Source organism: Aedes albopictus, chromosome 2 (genome assembly GCF_035046485.1).
Source record: "Aedes albopictus strain Foshan chromosome 2, AalbF5, whole genome shotgun sequence".
Classification (NCBI taxonomy): domain Eukaryota; kingdom Metazoa; phylum Arthropoda; class Insecta; order Diptera; family Culicidae; genus Aedes; species Aedes albopictus.
Genome location: NC_085137.1, coordinates 361,207,169 through 361,234,717, shown reverse-complemented (window position 1 = coordinate 361,234,717; position 27,549 = coordinate 361,207,169). Strand labels below are relative to the sequence as shown.

The following is a 27,549-nucleotide window of genomic DNA, read 5'->3' as shown; positions in this document are numbered from 1 at the left end:
ATGTTTTGTTAGGTTTTTGTTAGCGTTTTTTGTATGTAAGTGTCTGTCGATTAAAAAATACATTCGTAAAAAATATGTTTCAATTATATCACGTTCCAATATATCACGCGAATTTTTTTTTCATTCGTGATATAATCGAAAAAGTACTGTATTATAATCCATTATATTTATCCAGATATATCAAACTTTTTTAATAAAAAAAAAACACAAGTACTTAATTTCGCCAAGTATTTATCCAAGAGAATCACTTCAATCTTATCATAGAATTTTACCATAGAATTTTACCAATAACAAGCTTGGTTGAATGACTAAATTTTGTGATGTTTATTCTTGAAATACAAAAACGACATTCCAAAGTTTCCAGATATACCAGAGCCGGTTCCGGTAAGGAAAAGAAGGGCTTTGTATAACCATATGCTGCTACAAGGTGTAAGCACATACTTCACGAATTTTCAGTGTATTCAATTCAAACAAACGTCATGCTAAGAACAAAATACATACCTGAGATTTTTTTATGAATTCTTTCAAGGACACCTTCAGAAATTTCTCTTTCGTGAATTTTTCCATGGGCATCTTGCAGGGTTCTAATAGTGATTGCTTCAGGGTTTGTTCCAAGAAATGTTTCAGGAATTCCTCCCACGATTCCTTCAGAAATTTTTGCAGATATTTTTTTGCAGGAATTTTCCATAGCTTCCTTAAGTGATCCCATCATGGATTGCTCCAGAGATTTTTTTTTTAAATTCCTCAAAGGACATTCCTCCGGGATATCTTTAGATGTTCCTCCAGTGATTGTTTCAGCGCTTTTTCGAAGATTCCTCTAGGAATTTCTCTAGGAAACTTATTTATGCAAACTTACCCCATTATCAGACACAGGGGAGTCTGCTCTATCTGTTACTGGCCAGAGATTTAATGAATAACACTAGTTTACAAAATAAAACGAAAGTCGCGAACTTCTGTGAACGACAAAAAATTTTGAAGCACAATTTAGTGCTGATTTCGAAACCGACCTTCCAAAAATTTTAAGTAGAACAGTTTTTGAGTTTTAGCTCAGTATCGAGCTTTACAACTTTTTAAAATATGTAATTTACTTAAATTCAAATATATTGCGTTTTGTTCATTCGATTTTAAATCTTTTTCCATAAATTAAAAGCTGAATACAATACCATTCGATCATCTGAATACAGGTTTTGCGTCAGATTGATAAAACTCAAGATATTGATAAGTTATAGGGACAATATCCTCAAATTTTAGCAAAATTCCCAAAAAAATTTGAAGAAATGTATTTTTTTTCAATAAGAAAAACCCGATTTAAAAATTCGTTCTCGACGTTTATTTAACATATCATATGTAGGCGAGTTACAGTAAATATTTCAGCTCAATCGGAGCATTGATTACGGAGAATGATATATTTGAAGTGAGCGACTTTGCTTAAAAATAGAACAAAAATCGATTTCAAATCCTCAGCGTTGTATGGAAAGTCGAAAAAAAATCCGCACAACTGTATTTTTTTCCTTTGCGTTTTTGAACTCAGGACATGATTCTACACCAAAAATGATCATCAGCTTACCGAGTTCAAAAATGCTGTAAACTAGTGTAATTGGAAATACGCTCAGGAGAAACGGAAGAAGCAGAAATTCAAAATGGCTGTTACGCCCTTTTCAAATGTTGGTCTAGATTTCACCATGAATATTTTTCAGAAAGCATTTTTGAAAATTTTACCAGAGATTAGTAAAAAACTGGCCGGGGCCCGTGGCGTAGTTGGTCACACGTTCGCTTTATATGTGGATGGTCATGGGTTTGTTTCCCAGCCCCGGCACTTGCAATTTTTCGTCAGATGCTCTTCCCCCAAGAGCGGCTGCCACTGACCCTCTTCTGAGCCCCATGGCTCAAACGGACCCGGATACCTGGACATCGGTGAACTGCTACTCATAATTGGACCCCCAATTGGACTGGAAAGGAACAACGGCCATCCATCATCCTTATGCTCATCCTTCTACCATGTATAGAGTAGAAATGTGAAAGCAGCAGAAAGGCAACCAGTTCGATAAAAGTAGAATAGAATACACATCTAGGCGCTGTACAAAAATGTACACTCCCGTTCAAAAGTTTGGGGTCACCCCCTCAAAAACATGTCATTTTTTAGGCCCATATCTCCGCCAATTTGCGTCCGATTTCAAAACTCTAGGTTTCATTCAAAAGATAATAAGTCAAAGAAACTTTAAACATGATTTAAAAGAAACATTTTCAAAAAAATTGTATGTAAACTTAACCCGAAGTTGCCAAATTTTCTAAAAAATGAATATAAACTTACGGCAGTGTCGCTGGAAGTTGGGTCGACCAAATTTTAAGATCAGAGCGGTAATATGACCCATTTTCTATTAGCTTTCAACTGCTATTTACAGAACTTAGCTAAAAAATCTAGAAAAAAAAGTTATTAAGTAAATTAATCCTTGATGTCATCGACCAAAAGTTTGAGGTCACCCCTTAATATGATGTATCGGCCAAAAGTTTGGGGTCACTTTCGTAAAACATGGAAAAGTGATTTGTTGATATCTTTGTCATCTTTCATTCAATTTTAATTCTTCTTGGCTTATTTGAAACAAAATGAATGATACTTACTGCATAGACATTGAACCACACATATTTGTTGAAATTTACATACTAAAACTTAACGTAAAGTTGCCTCATTTTTTGAAGCGTGGTAAAATGTGCTAACTTTACATAACATTTTTATATACAAAAATCGTTAAATACGTTAAGTTAAAGGCATCAAACGTAAATTTAGTTAGTTATCTTTGAAATGAGCTCAAAATAATTAATATTGAACTATAGATGACGAAGATATCACCAAATCACTTTTCCATGTTTTACGAAAGTGACCCCAAACTTTTGTCCGATACATCATATTGAAGGGTGACCCCAAACTTTTGGTCGATGACATCAAGGATTAATTTACTTAATAACTTTTTTTCTAGATTTTTTAGCTAAGTTCTGTAAAAAGCAGTTGAAACCTAATAGAAAATGGGTCATATTACCGCTCTCATCTTAAAATTTGGTCGACCCAACTTCCAGCGACACTGCCGTAAGTTTATATTATTTTTTTAGAAAATTTGGCAACTTTGGGTTAAGTTTACATACAAATTTTTTTGAAAATGTTTCTTTTAAATCATGTTCAAAGTTTCTTTGACTTATTATCTTTTTAATGACACCTAGGGTTTTGAAATCGGACGCAAATTGGCGGAGATATGGGCCTAAAAAAATGACATGTTTTTGAGGGGGTGACCCCAAACTTTTGAACGGAAGTGTAAGTGCAGCTGTCAATTGAAATCGCTCACGTAGTGCCCTAGTGGACAATAGAGCTGTAATTAGGTTAAATGATTAAGAATAAAAAAATAGTAAAAAAATAATCCAGGAGTTTTTTTTAAAACATTATATAAAACATCCAGTCCATCCAAATATTCCAACAATGATTCGTCCAGAATTTATTGCAGATATTGATTTTTTCATGTTTTTGTCTAGGTATTCCTACATTTGTTTAGTGACATGGGGGTGAAAAAATGGCATGTGTTTAGGGCAGTTACGATGGGGATCGCGATCGGGTGGCATTGTTCGAAGGAAAAAGTGAAAAATAACGTGTGCTTGGGACAGTTGCGATTTTGCGATGGGGATCTCGATCCGGTGGCATATTCTCTAATGTTTTTTGGTTATTTGCTTCTTTGATATGGCGCGCAGAAAGTGGCATCGCGTCAGCACTGATTGCCTCCAAAAAGCTAGTTTTGGGACGTTTTTGGCTTTTCCGAATTTTAATAATTTTTGCTCAATTTGTATAGCATTGATGTCAAAGAAGCAAATAATTACAAAACATGAGAGAATATGATACCGTTTTAAGGACAGACTTGTTAGAATCCCAATATGGCCGCCACAATGGCCGACTTTGGCACCTACTCACGATTTTGAGGGCACAAATCTCTTCGTAAACAAAACCAGTGCACTTGAGCTTCTTATTTTAAGCTTATTACAAGTGAGCAAGAACAGAATAATAAAATGCATTGTTGTTTGAAGCTTGCTTCTTGAGATTTGTGCGTCAGAAGTTTTGATGCACTGTTGAACCGGGATTTCAAGACGTTTGTCCTTAAAAAATCCAACTTATTACGTATATTAAGGTGTTCCAGAACAAAATCTTTCAAAAATCAACATTTTTAGGTTTTTCTGAATACAAATGTGATAATTACACCAATACACCTGTGTTGGCGCGGTATCTACTGATGGTTACCCTATACAAGCAACAGAACGAAAAACAATAGGTGAATCGCAGAATCTGCCGAGCAATTGAATTGCTCGTCCGAAAGTAATACTTATTTAGCAGATAAATTAAGTTAATCTAGAAGATTTGAAACGTAAATAGTGTGTGGAGAGAAGCACCGTGAATTGTAAGAAAATATATAGACAAATATTTTGAATTATTACTCAATAAACCTATTTATAGTTTAAGCTGATCCTCATATACGCTGTGTTTGATCTGCTCTAAAAAGCTGGGCTACGATCGAATCGCCACCACCACAACAACCTGTTTCCTTCAATTTTATTGGCACACGTTGATCGGAGAACTTGTATCAAACAAGTATATCTTTCAACTTGTGCCGAAAGAATTAAGTTTTGACAAGATTTGGTGTAGTTATGATTTTTTGAAGTTCAAAAATAGTCGAAAACACAAAATTGGTTTGATGCACCTCTTAATTTCAATGAATTTAGCTGAAATTTTGACCAGTTACTTCTTTTAGGATGCCAATCAAAATATGGGGGTGGACTTGAGAATCAGAGAACATTTTTGAAAAGGTGGACATGCCTACTATACACTGTATCATGCTTTAGTTATAAAAAAATCGTGGAATGTAGTATATACTGCTGATGGAGTCTCAGTGCACAACTATAACAATTTTGGTACATGAGATATTCCAGGCTTTCCAAACTATTCTGGAATGAGAATCTTCTAGGTTTACGGGCTCTACTCTTGTTTCTCTTCACTCTATCGGCATATTTTTTTGCGATTGTGTCGTGTAACATTATATTACGAGTATCTCTATGTGTTGCTATTTGGGTATCCACTGGCATACAAATGGACTCAATGTATTTTTAAATATGGGTCGCAAGATCTGTAAATCTTAGGATATTTTTATTGTAGCGAATGCTCGCGGAATATAGAGCCTCATTGCCAATTATTTAGAATAATCAACGCTTTTTTTTTGTGGCTAAAAGCCGAAAAACACCTAAGTTTATGTAAATCCAGTCAGTCCCCATGAAAAATTTATCGATGTAGTTCCTACTAAAAATCCTTCAACTATTCCTCCAAGAATTTCTGCCAATAATTTCTCCAAAAATTGCTCCAGAAATTTTTCAAGAAATTCCTCGAAAATTGTTCTAGGAGTTTCTTCAAAAATTCTGCAAGAATTTCTTAAAAGAATCCCTCGAGAAATTTCTCCAAGAATTCCTTCAATAATTCCACAAAGAGTTTCTTCATGAATTACTCCAGGAATTCCTCGAAGAATTCCTCCAGAAACCTGCAGAAAATCCTTCAGAAATTCTTTCAAAAATTACTCCAGCAATTCATCCGAGATAACTTGCAGGCATTTCTCCAGAAATTCCTTCTGGAACTCCTACAGAAATTACTTCAGGAGATCCTCCAGGAATTCAGGAGAATCCTTCCAGGGATATTATTAATGATTTTTTTTTCAAGAATTCCTCCAGAAATTCCTCGAGAGAACCTTGAGAAATTCATCAAGAAAATACTCCTGGGGTTACTCTAAGAATTCGTCCGAAAATTCTTTCTGAGAGTTACTCAGAAATTCCTCGAAAAAAAATCTTAAGAAATTACGCCAAAATTCCTCCCAAAAATACTTCAGGAACTCCATCAAGTAGTACTCTGGGAATTCCTCCAGGAACTCCTTGAGGGATTCCTTAATACATTCTTTTTGAAATTCCGCCAGGCAATCCTGCAAGAATTTCCCCAGAAATTACTCCGAAATTAGTCCTCCACTATTTTATCCAGAAATTCCTCTTATAATATCCTCAGGAATTCCCCCAAGAAGTCCTCCAGGAATTCCACCAAGAATTCCTCAAAGAATTTCTCCAATAATTCATCCAGGAATTTCTCAATGACATCTACCTAGAATTCTACCAAGAATCCTTCAAGGAATTCTTCCTAAAATTCCTACAAGAATTTTCCCAGAGGTCCCTCTAAGACTTCTGCCAAGAATTCCTCTCAGATTCCCTTCAGAAATTTTCCCAGAAATATGTCCAGGGATATCTAAAAAAAAACCTTTAAAAATTTCTCCCTAAATTCCTTCATGAATACCGTAAAATGGGGTAACTTTGATAGTTTTTCAGCGAATTTTCTCAATATTTTTACATGTAACAGTATTTCCCCGAGTTTTATATTTTTAAAACAAGTACTGGGGTATCAGTTATCAATTGCAATTAAAAGATTCGACAATCTAAATATTTTGGATAACTTTTAGTTTTTCAAAGAACCGAAAATCAGATTTTCATTTTGGGGTAACTTTGATAATGCCCTAAAAACACATCAAATCTCAAAAAGTAATCACAGGTTCAAGTCTTAGGAGTATGAACATGATGAGAGAAGGCTTGAGGAATATATTAGATAGAATTTGTATGTCAAAACATTGAATTTTACTAAATTCTACATATAAAAATGAGTTTGTGGAGTATTGAGTGCTAAACACAATAAATTTAGCTACCAAAAATCATTATCTTTGAAATAATAAATGCTTAACGGTACATCAACATATGATTACTTGCTATCCATGGTTAGTTTTCTCTTTTTGGGTAGTTTTTCAATGTTTTATTAACAAATTTTGAACAACACAGATTTATCTACATGAAATTACAAGGGCATTGCATACTTTTAGGCGTTTATCAATGTATGGAGATAATTATCCCAATTTACAAAAATGCTTCCAATTCGTAAAAACACACTTCGTTAAGAGATTCAAGGCCAGCTTTGGAATCTTCTATGATGCATCTATCGAGAATAAGAGTCCATTCATTGAAAAAATAGTTGTAACGAAGTCGTATAGCAGATTGTTTGAAGGGGTTGGTAAATGACAAAAATATCAACAAATGTTTATTGTTCGTCCAAAAAGTTGTATATAAACTAGATTTTAATGAAAATACGTCTAAGATGAACTTTCATATGTATAGAATTGATTTACATTTACCTTTTTCTTAACTGGTTGAAGGAATCATAGTTATAAGATAAATTACACAATGCCAGCCGAACTATCAAAGTTACCCGCATTATCAAAGATACCCCGTTTTACGGTACCTCCAAGACTCTTCAAAAAACCTCCAGAAATGCCTCAAGAAAATATTCCTGGGACAACTCCAGGGATTCCTAAATCCTGGGGATTTCTACAAGAACTGCTCCGAGACTTCTTCCAAGAATTCCTCTAAGAATTTCCCCAGGAATTACTCCAAGAATTTCTAGAACTTTGTTCACGGCTACGTTCTCATAAATGCGATTGTGTTCACGGACATGAGCACTTACTTCACGGTCGGCAATTAGACGACGATGAATTTCAAGGCATTTTCGTCGTGTCGTAATTAAATTTTGCCTACATATATTTTGACTTTTACAACATACTTACCTATCACATTCAAGATAAACTGCCGCGCAATATGTTGATGCACATTTTGATTATTAATAGAAATAATAAATAAATAAAGAAATAAATTAATTACAATAAAATGAGCGGAACCATTCGGCAACAATTATCACTGTTGGTTTTATACACAGACGCTTGCGGCAGGCTCTTGCACAGGTTAAAAATAGAAAAAAAAAAACAATTTACTAAAATACAATCAGGCAACTCACATACAGTACCTAACACACAACTGCAGTTGCACCAAACCTTTTCAAATTAAGGATACTTTGAATAAACTATAACAATTGTGGTAACGACCTGAGTCTAATCTCATGTGCGCAGCGAAGCACAATGACCCGTCCGAGTGCGTGGTCGAATAGAGACTGATGCTGTGAGCCACACAGGATACAAAGCAATGTATTTATATCGGGTGAGCACGAAGTGCGCGATGTGGAAACGGTTATACCACAGACAAACAGACGTTACACTTCGAACATTTTTCGATTCAAATCATAGTCACGAAAACATATTCGCCCAATGCTAAAAGGCCTATGTTTGGCCGACCACCAACTAGGTGGCGGTAGTGAGCAAACGTCAAACTCGAACAAAAACGATGCGAGCGCCACGGTTGGGCAGTTGGCCAACTATCAAATTTTGAAAAAGACCGTTAAATCGGTGTACGATGTGAATTATCAGAGTGTTACGTCTGTTTGTTTGTGGTTATACATAGTAAGAGGATCTACCACATCCCCTTTTCCCTCAGAAAAGTTCATTTTTAACTATTTTTGTTTTTAATCTTCCATATTTATTTGGAGCTGATTAGCAACACAAAATGTAAGCATCCGTTAAGAAACGATCATTAACTTCCAATCTCCACTCATTCTAACGAATTAGTCATCTACACTTTATTCTTAACTTTTTTTTATTTGTAACACTTATTTACAGCCTGCGCTGCTGAATGTACTGCTGAGGTGGCTGTGACAATAGGGCACTGCATGAAATTAACTCCTTCTCTTTCACTCCTACAGAAATTTTGTAAACAACAAGGCCAAGAAACGTCAATGTCCCATACAAAATCAAAACAGTGCAGTGCCCTATAGTCCATACGCCTGCTTTATTATTAAAAATATGACAGGTAGTGACGTGGTAGTACGTAGGATGTACTAATACTTTAAAAACTTGTATCGATCATAAAATGTATTATTCGATTTTGATGATATCACGCTCCTCGCCACATTGGCAGAGTTGCACTCTGTCACTGTCAATGGTACGCAAATCGCTGATTTTGATAGGCCAACTGCGATCCAAGTCAGCGTGTGCTCTATTGAGAAGCCGTCACTTTCCTTGTTCCATCAGAACAGGACTGACTGTGATGGTGTAGGGATATCACTGATAGGCCATCCTTAAAATTCGTTTAAAAATCCAAATAAAGATTCACCAAGGTGATCTAAAGTGCGGGTCAATATCGTTTCCTATCATTGTCGTTTGGATATTGATTGGTCTGGAGTGATAGTGACGATGGTGCAAAATCAGTAGTCACCTGACAAGACTGATATTGAGCAACTCTGCACATTGGTAGGCATATTTTGATGACCTACTTTGTTTCCATTACATTTGAATAAACATTTATAGTTTTATAATTCAAGTCAACAACTTGATTTTTTTTTTTACAACTTACAGGATTGGTTTCCGTAACAAATTCTGATGTTTTAAACGTTTTAAGTTGGCCTGGCCTTTTTTCTATAAAGATTTGTTTCCACTAACTATCCTTACTCCTTACTCTCCGGTGCTGCTTGACTACGGTTCTTACTAGTTAATTCGATTTACTTAATGAAGCCATGAAGCTTCCTTAATATTGTTTTTGCACAAATAATATTTGAATTCCACAGAATACATCCAAAATGAATAAATGTACAATCAACATCCCTTCTGGTGCTCAATGCTATGGAACATAGAAAAATAATAATACAGTAAGGTTCTTTGTTTTGATTAACACCAATAGCAAATCCGTGAACGAGAGTATCACAAACGTGGGTTATACCTTGGGTTATGCCAACAATTGAAACAGCAGCAGGTCACCTAAATAATGTAGGGGAGACTGGGGAGACTTGATCCCTTTTTCTTAATTTACCTGAAACTTTGAGAAAAACAGAAAACTTGATCCGATTTCCGTATAAAATGGAAGGTAAACATCCATTGCAAGTTTATACACAACAGAAAGCCTTTAAATTATTGTTAAAGTTTTCAAAAGTGTGTTTTTATGGAGGCATGTTTTATGATGTATTTTTCAAAAATGGGTGACACTTGATCCCCCTTTGTGAACATGGTTTATTTGAAGGGAAAATAATTCCAGAGTCTTCCTATTTATTTTGTTTTCGAGTTTTCTTGTATTTTCGATGAATATGGAGTGTTTGAAATTGTAAGATTTCCTTAAATTTTTAAGGATATGCCGTATTTTCGAAATGGGGAGACTTGATCCCCATTTTCTTAATTTGTACTAAAGTTATAATTATCTGACACATTTTATCGTTGAATAGACTGGAATTCCAAGTAAATAGAGGCTTCCGAATAGAATTTTATTTTTCACATGTATAATGCGTGTGTAATCCTCGAGGGATCAAGTCTCCCCATGTCACTGTTGTGTATACTAAGCTGAATTAATTAAAATATGTTAACAACAGCCTTATTTGGATAAATAAGTTTGAAAGTATTTTATTCAAACTATGTACAGTGAAATTTTGACACGATTTGGTTCAATTTTCACAAAGTTATTGAGATTTTTCGGAATCGCCTTAAAGATTTCTGAAGGACTGAAAACAAACCATCAGCCGTTAAAAAATAATGCAATGTACAATCGAAATCACTTGTAGCCAAAACATAGTCGTTTGTCCAGGAGTAGTTTTGGAAAAATTATGCTAGAAGAAAAATGTTTTTGATTCCGAGCAAATATGAGGGGAACAAGTCTCCCCAGGGATCAAGTCTCCTCAGTCTCCCCTACCGAATCTATGCACATCATAACTCATCCAACCTTCATGGTGATAATCCCATAGCAATAATTTCTTGCGTTAAACAGTGGGTATATTACATCTATTGCGAAAGACTTGTTTTAGGTCATTTATTTTATGGTAAAAGGTAAAACAGATGTGAAATATCTCTATCACTATACAGTTCATCGCCAGCTTAAGTTTTGCAATATACACAGGAAAACCTTACCATATTTGATACTAGTATTCGCCTTTAACAATTAAGGTGTCATGATGCATCACTGAGCTTTTGAACGATTCATTGACTTTTTGCTTTTCAATGATTGTTTGCCTCGCGTTTTTGAAGTGATAAAAAACTGGTAATTCTGCAGTAACGCAGCTGAAAAAGTATCATCGCAATCACTGCGAGTGAGCATATAGGATGATACTTTTCCATACGAATATTCATTTTCGTGGCTGAGATCTATCACTTTGAAATTTCGAACCACACATCCAACATGGCTGCCGATGTTGATGATGCCGTAAAATGCCTTAATCGCTCAACTCTATACCAACTATTAATAAAACGTGTTGTGAACCAAATTAATAGTGCATGTAAAGTCTGTATTATTCTCCCAAGAAAACATCCATGTTTCGAGAGCTAAGTGGTTCTGTTCGGAGAAAACATATTTTGCCCTACAAGTAAAATTTTACATCTTCAACACTCAATCAAAAGATATACATTTCATTATCCTAATGCGGTACACCATCTCTATACCCTTTCCTTTAGGAGGTACACAGAGAACAAAGTTGCATTTCGACGATCAATGCTGAAGTATTATACCGTTTTACCTTTTTCTGCTTTAAGGTTTTATTTCTGGTTCGGAATGAAAGAAGAAGAAGCTTCAAAATATTCATCAGGCCACTTTAAGTACCACAACTAGATGTGGAAGTCTGTCATCGTGGAAAGCATATGGGTGACTGAAGGTGTGACTTCATTTTTGTCTCACACGTTTCAGTTTTCAGACAGATCACACAGTTTTGCCTTTCTCATCACTAAGTGTACCGGAAAGGCTATATGTTCACTCCAAAAATGACTTTTTGATCGAAGCCCCGGAGGGTCGAGTCATATATACCAATCAACTCAGCTCGACGAATTGAGGTGATGTCTGTGTGTGTGTATGTGTGTGTGTGTATGTGTGTGCGTGTGTGTGTGCGTATGTGTGAGTGTGTACAAAAAAAACTCACATCACTTTTTGGCAGTAAACTTCAACCGATTTCAATGACCGACGGTTCATTCGACGCGGAATCTGGTCCCATTGTTTCCTATTGAAGTGGCCAAATATACAAGTGATCCAAACCCATGCATGCGACACATCAAACCACGGCATTTTCGATGACCTGATGAGCGGTAAGCAGGAAAATAGTCTCAGCCCATATCTGAACCGGTAGTGTTCCGGAACCGGTACTAGGCACACCCCTGGAAGTGGCCAAATATACAATTGAACCAAACCCATGCATGCGACACATCAAACCACGGCAGTTTAGATAACCTGATGAGCGATAAGCAGGAAAACTGTCTCAGACAATATCTGAACCGGTAGTGTTCCGGAACCGGATCTAGGCGTCCCGCTGGAAGTGGCCAAATATACAACTGAACCAAACCCATGCATGCGACACATCAAACCACGGCATTTTCGATGACCTCATGGACAATGAGCAGGAAAATCATCTCAGACCATATCTGAACCAGTAGTGTTCCGGAACCGGTTCCGGGGCTCCCGCAGAAGTGGTCAAATCTGAAAGAGAAACACATACCCATACATGCGTCACATCAAATAGCGGCTTTTTCGATTACCTAATGAACGGCCAGCAAGTGTTTCGGAATCGGTTTTGAGTGGCCGAAAGAGGCCAAATATAAAAGTAATACAAATCCAGGTATGTGACACATCAAATCGTGGCTTTTGCGATAACCTGATGAACAGTTAGCAAGAAAATAGCCTTAGATCACACTAGAGACAACTGGTAGTGTTCCGGAATTGGTTCCGAAAGTCCCGTCGAAATGGTCAAACCCTGCATGATAGCCCGTTTTGTTTTACTCCAGACAAGGCTTCACAATTGTGCCACAAAAACCTTACCCAACTTCATCTTGCTGCAAAAGCTTGTGAAACGTCAAACGCAATAATGCTTACATTGAACAAGCTGTGTGGTTGCGCCAACAAATTCTTCTTCACAGCTTCTAGTGTTCTTTAAACGGCTACGAAGCGCTGCTGTTTTGTGTTTTGGCAACATTACAAAACGTACTGTATAAAAGCAGCTGTTGTAGTGGCTGGGACTCTTACTCGATTTGCACATCTTCCGGCATTGAATTAAAGTGCAATAAAAGCAACCCAAATAATTTCACAGCACAGACATGGATAGCTGTAAAGAATTTGTGTAGTAGCTATATATCCCGCTTAAAGTTTGTTTTGACAATAATGTTTATATCCAACAAGCCGTGTTGGTAAACCAACAGTTTCTAGCCGTAATGAAATCGCACAACGGCCTTTAAAGCGCTGCTGGTTTGGGGATTTGTCAGTATAACGAATTGTACTTTATAGTAGCAGCTGTTTTGTTAGTGGGGACTCCTATTCGATGTGTTCAAGTTTTAACATCTTCCGGGAAATCTTCCGGAGTTGGAATAGAGTGGAGTAAAGGCAGCCCCAGTGACAAGCAATGGATTTCTGAAAACCGAGTTTGGTAGCTGTATGGTGCTTGTTTTGCAGTCGTCTATTAGCTTATGATTTATATTTGACTAGCTTTCCTTTTATTCAGCGTTAACTGCTTTTACTCGATGGTTACACAACAGAAAGCAAATGACTGAAGCTTATAGCGCTGAAAATGTTAGTTGGGGGTAGTGTTGCGGGTTCCGCTGTGGCTTCGAAAGTGGTTAAAAGTATAGATAGTAAACATAGATCCGTGTTGATGAATGTCAAAATCTGTATCCAAACGAGCATGACGTCACGATTTGGACAACATCCGACAACAACCGTTAGTGTCATGGAATCAGATCCGGGTATCCCACCGAAAATTGCCATATATAAAAATGAACCAAACCCATAATTGGGCCAAATTTGTGCTCAAAATTGCGATATCTCTGCTGGTTTTTGAGATATTTGAAAAAAATTGTCGTATTTTGGTATTTTTTGGGTTAGATATCAAAATATGACATTTTTTTCAAATTTCTTGGAAACCATTGGAGATATCGCAATTTAGAGTACAAATTTGGCCCAATTGGGATTTAAAATCACCGATTTAGTCTAGAAATGTTATGTTTGAAAATTAATTTTGAAATTTTTTTGGAGGTTTGTTCTAGTAAAAATTTTACTTAAACCCTTTGCGCCACCCCTAAATGTCAACTGAAATCGCTCATTTTTGTACAGCTCACTTATTTCGACTAGTGGATCACTTTCCACATGGGAAATCATATCCCGGAGACATTTTTCAAAATTAGCCCCACCCTAATGACCAGGGATGCCATATATACAGATTATTCTGTATTATACAGATTTCATTTAATATGAAATACAGATTTTTGAGCTAGAGGTGTTATTTTTTTTGTATGGGATATAGATTTTTCACCCAAATTTTGTATGGGATACGGATTTTTGAAAATTGCGATCAAAAAATCATCTGGCATCCCTGCATACGACACATCAGATTGCAGATTTTTTGATAATCCAATAAACGGTTAACAAGAAAATAGCTTTAGATCACATAAGACTAGCTGTTGTGTAGCAGAACCAACGTTCATGTGAAAAATCAAATCGTGGCTTTGTTTAATGGCCTGATAAACATTCGGCATGAACAACAGTGACGAATAGGTTTCATCAAATCGCACCATTTCAGATTCCTAAGGTGTAAATTTATAGCAGGATGGGTCAACGTTGAATGGAAAAATAAGAATTTGATCGTGTCAACCTTGAACAGAAGATGGCGGCTGTTTAAAGGAATTTTGAGCTCTAAAACTATGTAAAATAAGTGTATTTGGTATGGGAAATATGTTCGAAGTCCACCAGAGTATCCAAGATAATGCCCCGTATTCAAGTTAGCGCCTTTTTTTTTTTAGGATTTTGAATTCTTGAATTATGGGCATATGTTGTATGGAAACATGTCCAGAATTCAAAATCTGTGATCCGAAAACCCAAGCTGTGCGCTGTTTCACAAGGTCTGCAATATGACTATAATTAGAATGGGGAAGAATGCCGGTCTTCGGCCAAAACTGGTCACCAGAAAATCATAGACGACATGCCAAAATTCAATACGGCGATTATTTCATGTAATTTTAGGTACAGAGTCCAAAAATGAATACCAGAACATCCAAGATGGTGTCTCAATGTTCAAGATGGTGTTTAGTTTAGTTGGGGTAGATACGGAGTCAAAAAATAATGACCGGAAAATCTAAAATGACGTTTCAAAATTTTGCGGCTTCATGACACTTGTTTGGTTTGAATTTTGGATCGTTGTCTTATGTTTTCTGAATATTGGATGTAATGCTAATATAAAATGTATCCATAATGAGTTGATTTAGCAAGCAGTTTTTATTTTGTATTTATGTCAATGTCATCAACATGTCGCTTGAGTTTTGTTGAAAGGATACTTAAAAGCACGAGAAAGGCACCATCACCACTAGGTGGATTAATTAGGGTTTTTTTTTTATTTATTTTGGGACTGATCTCGACGTCACAATCGTTTGATATGACTAGAACTACTTAATCCATTTCAGTATTGCCAACGTTCCACGTTATAATAGTCTTTAATCGAACTTGCTTTATTTCAACCACTTTTTAACTATTTTACACCGTGTCCAATAAGTTCTCATACAAAATCAAATTCAATTTATTTCGCATCTGTAATAAGAATTTTCAAAGTAAATTTATTTATTGAAAGGTCAACTAACACACACACAAAATACAGCATATGTTTTGAAACTAACTGTCCTTTATCCTTCTCTGCTGATCGCTTATGTGTCGTAAGTCCAAATCAGCTGGCACGCACGCCATTTCATTGGTACTTCGTCGTATTTTAACGAGTAAAGATTTTAAGTTAAAACAAATTAGGTTCACGTCCTCCCCATTGCTAGTAGCAACTATGACCAGAAGAGAAAAAATATGAGATCCTGTATTCGTAAAGTACGAAGCCGTTTTATTTTGTACAAAATATATCGTGAATTAAACAAAAATGTCCATTTTCCTGTTTTAATGAGATTAGTTATGTTAAAGGCGGGGGTGCATCTTATCTGGTTCATTCACACCATTATCACTTATAAAACATGCTTGTATTCCTATTGTGGTAAATTTTGTCCAAAATTTACGTTTTATGATATTTATCTTTGATATAAGGGTTATTTTCATGAAAATCAACCCAAGTTGAGCTTACTTGCAAATTTCTTACCATATCATAATTAAAACTGTGTTTTTTTTAGCCTTAGTATATCCATTTAGTATATAACTTGGGATACAAATTAAAAATTTATCCTTATGGACTCGATTTCGCTACCGTAGAATGAAAAACTTTTCGAACATTTTTCTTGCGTGCCGGAGAAAACGAATTTCATAAAACGGAAGCGTAATGCTAGGCTTATAAAAACAAATAGATATTTAAGTTAAGTGATATTCAAGCTGTTAAATGGTCCTTAATCGTGTTGCTAAGGCGAACGAACTGTCGTAAAGGAAAATGATTGTACTCCCCTTACCGCCTAGTCAGGCCTTATCATTTTCAACAACGGTCAACAGATCAACACTTCAAGACACACACTCAATGATTACGACGAAAGGTGCACAGCAAAAAATTTTGTAATATCCAGGCGCGTAACTTCTGGCGATGTATCCATTTTAATCAATTAATTTTCAATTTAAATCAATTAATTTTCAATTTAGAATCAACGTAAGAATCATCCTTAAAAAGCACTGAAAAGTTTCACATCTTAATATTTGTCTAATATACTCTTTGAGATGATTTGACAAACACGGAATTACATATATTTGTTTCAAGGGAACTTTGGAATTAACATTTTATAATCAATATTTGTGGGCTGTGTCGCCGAGCGGTTGCGGCGTCAGTCGTTTAGGCGTCTCGTAAGCCTCGGTATGTGGGTTCGATTCCCGCTCCAGTCGGGGAAAACTTTTCTTCAAACGGAAAATGCTCCACTGTTATATTAGGGCAGTTCATACTACAAACATGTTAAAAATTCAAAGCTCCCATATGTTCATTACAATCTTTGGTGCAAAACTAGAGTCCTGTCAAATTTTCAGTCATTTCGGTGGTGATTCAATGGTGGTCCAAAAGCAAAATAGGTTTGTATGGGAATTACTATGGAGAATTTTCAAAACAAGTTTTTCCGTTGTAGAGCATTCACACATGGATAAAGGCATAGGGTCAAAGTCAAATTGAATTCTTCAGACCTCAATGATGAATGTTGCCGAAGACCGGAACTTATATCGACAATCGGCAAAAAAGATATACAACAAATTCTCACTCGCATGCGTATTTTCTTACACGATGTCCTGCAATGTGTGCAAGAAGCTAACACGCATACTATGATTGCGTGTCAAGCGTGTCGGTCGGGCTGTGGTCTTCTTTTCAAGCATGCATGGATGAATGAGTTGAGTCGAAATGAGTTGCAGTCTTCGGCAACATTCATCATTGAGTTCTGAAAAATTCAATTTGGCTTTGACCCTATGACTTTATCCATGTGTGAATGCTGTACAACGCGGAGAACTTTTTTTGAAAATTCTCCATAGTAAATCCCATACAAACCTCTTTTGCTCTTGGGCCACCATTAAATCACTACCGAAATGGCTGAAAATTTGACAGGACTCTAGTTTTGCACCAAGGATTGTAATGAACATATGGGAGCTTTGGACCTTTAACTTGTTTGAAGTCTGAACTGCCCTAGTGTTATATGTGTTGTCCGTAATATGTAGAGGCCGCAAGGTCTAACACGGTGTAATTGTAGTGTTTTTAAGAATATAAAAAATGAAAAGTTCAATAGCACGCATTGATAAAGCTGTTTTTACGCTGCATACTTAAAATTTTCTGATGTTGTGCCATAGCTTGGTACAACATCAGAAAGATACTTACATAAAAATTATTGCTTCCAAAACAATTCAAATGCCAGGCCTTACCTACTACTTTTCTAAAATTACAGCAATAAATCTCCAAAATTTGTGAAAATTTCAATGTTTTTGTTGAAATATTGAAGAAACTTAAAATATGTTTCAACTTATAATAGAGCTTATGAAAATGTTTCAGAATGCATTGCATCAAATTCAATTCTTACCAATTTTTTTTTTTCATTTAAGTAATTGATATGGTCGATGGAGCAAATGCTATTATATTTCGTCATTTATGCCGCTGGCCGCTCGAAATGTCCTCGCGGGCCGTACGTTGGACAGCCCTGACTTAAAAGCTACCGCAGCTGTTAGTCTACAGATTTCCACCGAAGTAATTTTTTGGAAGATTTGCAGTTCAAAGATTTGATATGTATAGCCTACCCGCACATGCTGCCCGGGTAGAGGTCAAGTACTGGCGATCAAAACGTGATATTGGTTCGATTGAGATAAGAGGTAAAAGTACTGATAATAACATCAATAATTTGTTCTTGAACCATCTGACAAATCGCCAAACTTGATATTTGAGGATCAGTCAAATAACTTATTATAGGGCAGATCTTACCAGTAGCTAGATGCCCAATTAACATTTCGGCTGTATAAAAGCTTAAGAAAGCTTTCTTTCAAAGGCGTTTGCTTAATAAGTTGTTATGCAGCTACTTTTGTTAGTAGGGTGTGCAATGATGATGATGTGCCAAGAGTAAATTTGGGATATTATTTTCAGTAGTTTTTCTTCTTAACTCAAACAAACCAATATCACTTTTTGTCTCCGTATAATATTAACCCTAAAAGGGATACCTTCATGGCCTCAGTTTCGTCACCTCGCTGAGTGTGTTCCATCAAAGACGAGCTCCGAAAAGCGCCTCGGGTCCAATGGACCCCAGGTATCCCTTTTAGGGTTAATATTTTCCCTATTCGGGTATGCATGTACTACTCAAGGTTATTAAACGGTAATTCATCAGTTCATATTATATAAGTTGTAGACAATTTTTAAACATTTATAAGACTCTAATTTTGGGCCCTGGGACTGCTCGGTTCTGGAAGAGTACCGGCTTAAGCCCCAGACAGCTGGTCTAAGCCGCGGCCGTCTACGGGGTGGGTCTCCAAAACCTCTTTTAGTCCCAGGTCTCAGGGCGTCTGGCGTGGGGAGGTTTTCGGAGCGCGAGGGACCTAAATAATTTAATTTCGGTGAAATGAAATGTGCTTTTAATGAAACTTACAGAAAGATGATGGTCAACGATTCGCTCGGTGCCGAAGCTATGGTGCACGGTTGTGCGTCGTCCGTCGGTCCGGCGGATGAACGTCGATAGAGGGTCGATGCTTGGCGGTCTGGGATCGACCGGGCTGCGTACTCCACCGGCGGCACGTGGAAGTTGAGCGCTAGCGGGCGTCTTGTGGCCCGCTGTGCCGACCGCTTTGGCGTTGGTCGGAGGAACAGGGATGGTGTAGGCCGGAGATAGGTAGCCGGGTTGCCCTTCGGTATCTGGTCTGGGGCCACGTGGACGGTGATCGATAGAGGCGGCTGGCTTGACTTGGATCGAAGAATCCGGCAGCTGACGGAGCTGGCAGAGAGCGGAGCGTAGGAACAGAGTGCGGAATGGCTCACTGGGGCTTTCGATATCCGGCTCGGCGACTCGGGGACGGCTCTGGGCTGTGATGGCCGATTTGATCCCGATTGAAAACTCCGAGATGACGGAGGACGGTGCGTAGTAGCCGGGTATGGATTCCCGGAGACACTTCCACAACGAAGTAAAACTTGGCAGCACCCGGGCGTTTGCCCTTCCGATGGACGAAGTCGACGGTGCGTCTGTCCGGAATGGAGTCCTTCTGGCCACGGTGCGTCTCCGACAGGTTTATCACCGGGAGATTTAGGTAGGTTTCTGGGCCACACGGGTACTCCAAGGTACAGAAACTTTAGCACGTCGGAAACTTAAGGGCCACTTTGAAGCCACGCGGGAAATCACATCTAGTGTAACAAATACGGTATGCACCACTATCTGCTTTCATCAGCGCCCACAACTTGACTGCCCGCCACCGCGCTCTCAATCTCATACTCGACCGCTCGTTGGGAGCTCAGCCATCCACAGAAACGCGCGTTTCGCACTTCCTCCTAATTTGCGCTACCTTGCTTTGTGGGTACCATTGGAGGTGGCTCTCCCACCTGGGCTTTGTGTAGACCATCCATCGCAAAATTCAAATGCACCGTTTCACAAAACTAAACTTCACAAACAGTATCCCTACTTTCTCGCGCTCAGGGCATTAAGAAATAGGCAAGATGTTACCCGCCGGTAACACATTTATCAAAATTGGTTCACGGTCGATATATTTCACCAGAAATCCCAACAACAATCCGGGAATTCACACTGATACATACTACATCTTCTCGTGGCATTTGATTACTTTTACAAATTTATGACACTTACTATTCTTTTTAGTTATACTAAGTTGTAAGTTTCTGTTATTTTTTGCTAGTGTTCCGAGAAAAAGATATAAACCATCTATACACAGATCGAAACAAGAGTGTAAAATTCTGTGACATACGATGCACATAATTGGAGCGTGGGATATCACTGAAGTTTACATGACATGTCATGTAAAAGTCATGAAATATCATGTAGACTTCCATTATATATCATGTAATTCAGCATGACTCTGAGTATTTACATGACATATAACGCAAATTTACATGATATTTCTTGTAAACCATCATAACAATAAGTTTACATGACTAAAATGAAATTTACATGACGTGTAAATCTCATTATTTTTATCTGTGTATAAATATGTATTAGCTTTATGTTAAATGGGTACAATTATGCTCCTGCTATTAATTTATTAGCATCGCAATGCGAAAAGAAGCAAGACAAACGATCTTTATCAGACCACTTATCTAGTGTTATCATCAGAATATTTTTATCTGCCACATTGTTCCGTCGCCCAAGTGTCAGTCTTTAAAAGTCAGCAACGCGAATTAGATTGCTACAGTTTTAGCGCAGTTCCAGTTTCGCCTTTTCCGTCAGTTGGAACGCTCGGGTAAGTAAATATAAGTTAAAGTAGATTTATAACCACATATCAAATGCGATCAGCATTTGATTTATATTAGTACCGTCGTGCGGGGTTACTTTTGAAATACGGGGCTACTTTGGACACTTTCGAATATGGATTTTTTGAATTCGAAATATGGTTCTAATCTGTTTGATGTCTTTGGGACTATTACGAAGCAATAGTTTTCCCTCCGAAAATACATCGAATAAATCAATAAAATATACATAAGGTATCAGAACATTTGGTCTGTAAGCAGTTCATAAATTTCAAAGGGTTGATCAATTCATTCAAAATATATCAACGTGGCATATACAATCGAATATTTGTATCGTTATACATTATAAATGACCATTTCACCCAAATAAAGGATTGATGGTCCTTTTTTTCACGCTATTTATATAGCAATATCACGCTGCTCATAATACCAAAGGTAGCACGGAACCATCTTCAAACGCATAAATTTATTGAAATCATGTCTGATATAGTATACTACAGTATTGGTACAAAGTAGTTTTCTAAATAAACCTGGAATTTGAAATGCAATTTTGTTTTAGATAAAAATGTCCAAAGTAGCCCCCATCTGGTTCTATATGAGATGTGTTCGATTGGTGTATGAACAACTTTTTTGTTTATTGATGGATTTAGTTCAAATTTTGCATACATCCTACATACATACTCACAATTATTATGTGTAAAAATTGTGGAAATTTATTCACTACTCTGGGAGTTATAATGTCATAAAGTTGAAAAATCATGAAAAAGTGTAAAAAGTAGCCCCGCACGACGGTACATATACCTGGCCTCTTTTGTTCAGTGTGCAACGGAATAAATTGCGCCTATTTCACTTACTTATAGTTCTGAGAACCGCAATCCCCTCCATACTTTGCATCGTAGGAGAACAACAACAACTCACTTAATGGTAATGGGCTGCCACAGCAACCCACGATTTGGTTCACGATCAATCGCACCTACGAGGATCTCGTCGATTACTGTTCCTCAAGTAGCGGTGATAGTATACATCCATGCCTCACTCAAGCAATGACCTGGATGGGATCGGACAGGACACCGTTGTGTAGTATTCGGCATGAAAATGCCCTGTAGGGTAAACAGGTATAATATGCCCCACCTAAGCAGACATGGCAATATATCTGAAACTGGCGCCTTATTCCAACTATTGTTCACTGCAAGTCGTTGTTATCAAAGTTATTGGAGTGTTGCATGCAAACTTTGCCTTTGGAGAGGTGGCTATGGAAGCTTTGAAACCTTTTTCGAAAACGTTCCAAAATTTGCCTTTTCAAAACAAACGGGGCAATACGCCCCATCAAAAGAAAAACGTCCAGCCCCGTGCTAAAACTGTTCCAGGGGATAATTCCACCACATGCTTATCCTAGGAGGGTCTTTCAACAAGTGTTTAACTGCATAAAAGTTGCAAAGTAACACAAGCGAACAGAACTAGCTTCGTTTACAATCAGTGAAGAGAATTGTCAGACAAAAGAGTCACAAAACAAGCAACAAAGAAGACGCGGCGATTACTCTTTATCCCTACTGGTAACAGATAATGACATGATCTCGAAAAATTTTGTTGCAGAGAAAACGGAAGCTGAATTTGTTGCGTACTTTTCAACTCGTGAATAATCAATATTTACCCACCCAAAATCGAACCTTTTTGATGATATATCTTCAGCAGCGTTGCAGTGTTTACCGACTCGAAGTTACCGCTCGAAAATCACAATGCAAGCCTTAAAAATCTCTAAACTCGTGGTGCACGATCTTTGTCCTATTCTGTTCAAGTTGGGACAAACCTATGTCGCATTGGGTAGAATGTCGCAACAAATTCAGGTTGCGACATTGTCGTTATTGTTGCGCGATGGTTGAATTTTGATTCACTGTTTACAATTAAGTCAGCTTGCAAGAGGTAAAATATTCAATATTTGAGATTTCTAATCGATCACGCATGCAAAAAGCGCTTGAATCGCTAGAAAATGAAGGGGAGCGTTTTGCCCCGGTGGGGCGCACTATACCCTTTTACCCTACTGTGTTTCAATGAGGCCGGTGATTTTCTCAGGTACACTTTTGCGCCTGCGGACTTCCCACATGTTTTCGTGATAGAGACGGTCGTAAGCTTTTTCGGAATCAATGAACACCGGGAAGAGAGATTCTTGGAATTCATTGATTTGCATCAGGATCATTCGGAGCGTGACAATATGGGCCACACAGCATCGTCCGGTACGAAATCCTGTATGCTGCCGCCGGAGAGTTGTATCAATCTGCTCCTGAATCCGGTTGAGGATTACTTTAGGACTTTGAGAACGATACACTGTAACATGATGTCCCGCCAATTATCACATACAGTCTGGTCACCCTTTCTGGGTGCCTTTACTAAGATGTCTTGCAGAAGTGCAGAAGTTTCAAAAGTGTGACAAGCAATGTATTAGGTATACACACTTAATTCAGATTGCCGGGATATCAGCATTTTTCCAATCTTTTGCCGAGATTTGCACAGCCGAGTAATCAGCAAACAACAATTTTGCTGAGATCTCAGCAATTTTGACAGTTCATTGCTGAGCTTCGGCAATCGTTTTGCTGAGAGTCAGCTAACAAATGTCACTTTTTGCTGGGATATCAGCTGATAGTTTTACTGAGCAGACGGCTGTGCGCGTTTTTGCCGAGCCCGCAAATCTGTTTTGAGTGTGTAGGAAAACTCCATACGAATTCCTATTTTTAGCGTGACGTACTAAATGGATGCCCCTTACCCAAATTATTCTCGACGGTGGCAATGAGGATGCCAGAAGAGATACTGTTTGAGCCGCACCTCCTTGGTGAACAGATGCTCGGTACGTACCTCGTCGATCTAGCTGAAGTGTACGCAGCCTTCCATATCTTTATAAGAATCTGTATGTTGATGGTGACCGTCATCGACTATGTCACTCCTGTTCCTAGATGCATCGTCATTTTTTCCACTCAACGGATCTTCGAGGTGCTCCTTCTATCTGGCTTGTAGCATTTCTTCGTCTGTCAGAAAATGTCCTCACGGTCATTGCACATGGTGAGCACAAGCGCAGTCCTGTGCTGCTCGCTATTTACGATTGGATGAAACCTGCGCATATCGTTCCCATTCATGCTTTTTTGCGCTTTAATAATAACATTCTCTTCGTGTTGCCGTTTTTTTTGTTGCGGTGGATTCGTTGCTCTTCTACTCTTGCCACCCTGCACCATTTTCTGTTGAGCTAGAAACTGTTTCGATAATAATTGGCTGTTTGAACATTTCATGAAGCTTGTGCGGATCAATGTTAGATAACCCGCTAATCAGAGCTAACGCAGAGCCATGAAATGGAAAAAAGTAGAATTGCTTCTTGAAATACACATTCAAAATTTTCTCTTCTACTATTTGTTTCAGATCACGAATCCGGCTAAATCGTGAACGATGGTGTACTCAATCATCAACCAGTCATTAAACCATACTGAAGAGACGAGAGATAGGACGAACTTGTTGGACATGGGACAAATAAAGCGTAACATTCTTTCGTTTTACCACTGGAGTTCTTTTGGAACTCCATGCAACCCGGTCTTCAGTTCTAAAACAATATTACCAAACGCTGTACAGTTTATCACTTGGCTGGTTGTTCTATCATTGTGCTATTGCAATGTCTCGGCCATCCCGGATGCTGATCCTCGAGTTGAACGTGCTGCTCCTAGTAATTTAACTCTCAAGGTAAATGCAGTCCAAACGGAGATGAATCGGCTTATTGAGGCGCTGTCAAGCCCTTCCAGTCCACCGGTGCTTAATAGTTTTGCTTCTCCTGAAAGAGAAAATGCCCCAGGAGATGATGGTTTCACACGACCTCCCCCAGGCACTACAGTAACTAATCTCGAGAACGAAATGAAGAAGATGAAAGAAGATATCGACAAATTGCTGCAATCGGCAAACATAACAGCTGAAGATAAAGAGCGTCTCTCAGGTTTGGAAGACACCGTTAAAAAATTGCAAAAACTCATAGATGACCAACGGCTGGAATTGGAACAGAAAATTGAGAACTTACAAAGCCTTGTAGAAGTTTTGTTGGCAACTATTGATACACTTAGAATCGAACTCGATGACGTTAAGCGCAAGGCTTTGTTAGAGGAGGAAGATGAAAAACTTCGAAGGCTGCCATCGGAGTGCATCGAGGCCATAAAGAGTCACGATTTTACCACTGCTGTCAGTAAGCTTCAGGAAATAGAAAAAGACTCCACGATCAATATGATAGTTAACCGTGTGTACGATCATCACGTGAGTAACTTCGATTTGATACTACAGTTCGCAGAAGTCGTCAATGTGAAACAAAGAAGCTTCCTGGTTTACAAAGCCTTGGGTTATGAAATGGAAATTAATGAACATAGAGACCCGATAAAAATGATTGAATTGATAAAAAGGTTAAGAAATGTGATCATTAACAACCAAAATACTTCAGCTCAGACAAAAAGGGATGCTCAATCATTTGAAAATAGTTTGCAAAATTCGATTAAAATTGTGTCAAAAGAAAAGTTGAAACACGCACTGCTGAATGATGTGTACGAGACAAATGATATAAAAATACTTTCCAACAGCGTTTATGGCATCAGTGATAAATTATTCGGAAGTTTGATTACTGAAGTTGTCAACGAAATTTACGGAAGAATGGATACCAAAAAGTTGTTGAAATATCTTAGTATTCATAGCTACATTCAGCAATCTATTCCTGGTTATGCTGCAGTATTCAATAAGATAAGAAACTCGAATAACGACACATTGTTCAATATTGCTTACTGCATCAAAAATGCTATGACTGCATCAACGTACGCTAGTCTTGATTCAGAAAATAAATCAACCCTAGATCAAATCAGGAATTCGCTACCAAAGTCTGTAAGGAACGCAGCGTTTGCAACAAAAGTCTGCATAGAAAACAAAAAATACCCGAAGAACTTGTTTGCTTCCGGAAAATACTTTCACGATAGGTTAAGACGAATGGTATTCACCTGGATGCCACACGACAAAAGGGAAGATCGGGTCAATGAAGACAAATGGAATCTCATTCGAACCGGTGAAAGTTTCTACTTCTTCAACGTAGCTCACCAGGAATACATGTACGCTCCCAGCGAGTACGATGAATATAAAGAGGGTAACGAAAGGCGCAAAGTGTTCACTTGGGCAGCAGATGAATCGTTCGAAAGCTGCAAGTGGAATATGGAACCCATAGGGGATGACGTATACATCAAGAACGTGGTTCGATCGGAGTATCTATACACGTCGAATACGAACAAGCACGAGAATGTGAATCAGAAAGTATTCACATGGATTCCGGGCGTGCCAGTGGACAACGGAGTGTGGACAATTGTAGATTGCAGTGATGCTTAAAGTTCTTGTTGCAGATATATTTTTTTACACGTAATACATGATTATAATAAATAAAGCTTGTATGAATCGAGAGAAATTCTTAACTGTGAACTTTTAGTGGCTACGCAGTCTTTATTCATAAAACGGGTTTATTATTTACCCAACGTTTCGGCACTTAGGGATGGTGCTACAGTGGAATCGCGACTCATCCTGGCGTAGAAATCGTCGCTTGCCAAATAAACGTAAAGGGTAAAGAACTTTGCGTAGCTTCCATTTACATTCCTCCAAGAATTTCAATTAACCGCCGTCATCTTTGGAATGCGATTTCTGCACTATCACATCCAGTTTTAATTCTGGGTGATATGAACGCGCATGGTACAGGGTGGGGCGAACCATATGACGATAATAGAGCGGCCATTTTCTATGATTTGTGCGACGATTTCAATTTGAACATTTTAAATACAGGTGAAGTGACACGTATTGCATCTGACGGCAAAGAAAGTCGTCTCGACCTATCACTGGGGTCAAGTTCACTATCATTCGATTGCTTGTGGAAGGTAATCGAGGATCCTCATGGTAGTGATCACTTACCCATTATAACCACCATAAAGCATAATAGTGAAAGGTCAGACCATCCAATTCAGGTTCCTTTTGACCTCACAAGGAATATCGATTGGCAAAAGTATACAGAAGCGGTATCTTTTGGCATCGAATCATTCAATCCCCTCCCACCTTTGGATGAGTATCGATTCCTGTCTGAACTGATATATAAGAGTGCATTAGAATCACAAAAACGACGTGTTCCAAGTGCAACCTTCAAAAGAAGACCAACCACACTAGGCTGGGATAATGATTGCATACCCAGTTGTATCTTTAAAAATCTGATGCTTTCAAAACTTTTCGTAGGCACGGTACCTCAGAACTTTATCAAGAGTACGCAAAGCTCGAAAGACAGCTGAGAAACCTGCTGAAAGCGAAGAAGCGTAGTTATTGGCGACACTTCATTGAGGGTCTTTCAAGAGAAACTTCAATGACAACGCTTTGGAGAGTGGCTCGCAACATGCGAAACCGCTCTTCTTCTAATGAGAGTGACGAATACTCCAACCGTTGGATATTCAGCTGCGCGAAAAAGGTCTGCCCAGACTCAGTCCCAGCACAACCGATTTCTTGGGAAACATCCCCAAAAGACGGTTCTCTGGACAGACCCTTCACTATGCTGGAACTTTCTATGGCTTTTCTTTCATCAAACAATTCCGCTCCGGGACGCGATATGATCAAGTTCAATCTTCTAAAGAATCTCCCAGATATCGCGAAAAGACGATTACTGGACCTGTTCAACTCATTCATGGAGAACAACATCGTTCCGCATGAATGGA

General features: G+C 38.1%; 1 protein-coding gene across 2 annotated transcripts; it reads left to right on the top strand.

The window, feature by feature from the left end:
• The first annotated feature begins 20,694 nt into the window (after positions 1–20,694).
• Positions 20,695–26,270, top strand: LOC134288333 (uncharacterized). 2 transcript variants are annotated; one of them, XM_062852877.1, is made up of 2 exons: positions 20,695–20,808; positions 24,218–26,270. In XM_062852877.1, exon 2 carries the CDS (start codon positions 24,245–24,247, stop codon positions 26,192–26,194), a length of 1,950 nt encoding a protein of 649 aa, XP_062708861.1. In that variant the 5' UTR covers positions 20,695–20,808; positions 24,218–24,244; the 3' UTR covers positions 26,195–26,270. The 2 variants fall into 2 exon arrangements, with proteins under 2 accessions (XP_062708861.1, XP_062708862.1); XM_062852878.1 differs by lacking the exon at positions 20,695–20,808 and adding an exon at positions 23,552–23,654.
• Positions 26,271–27,549: the final 1,279 nt, after the last annotated feature.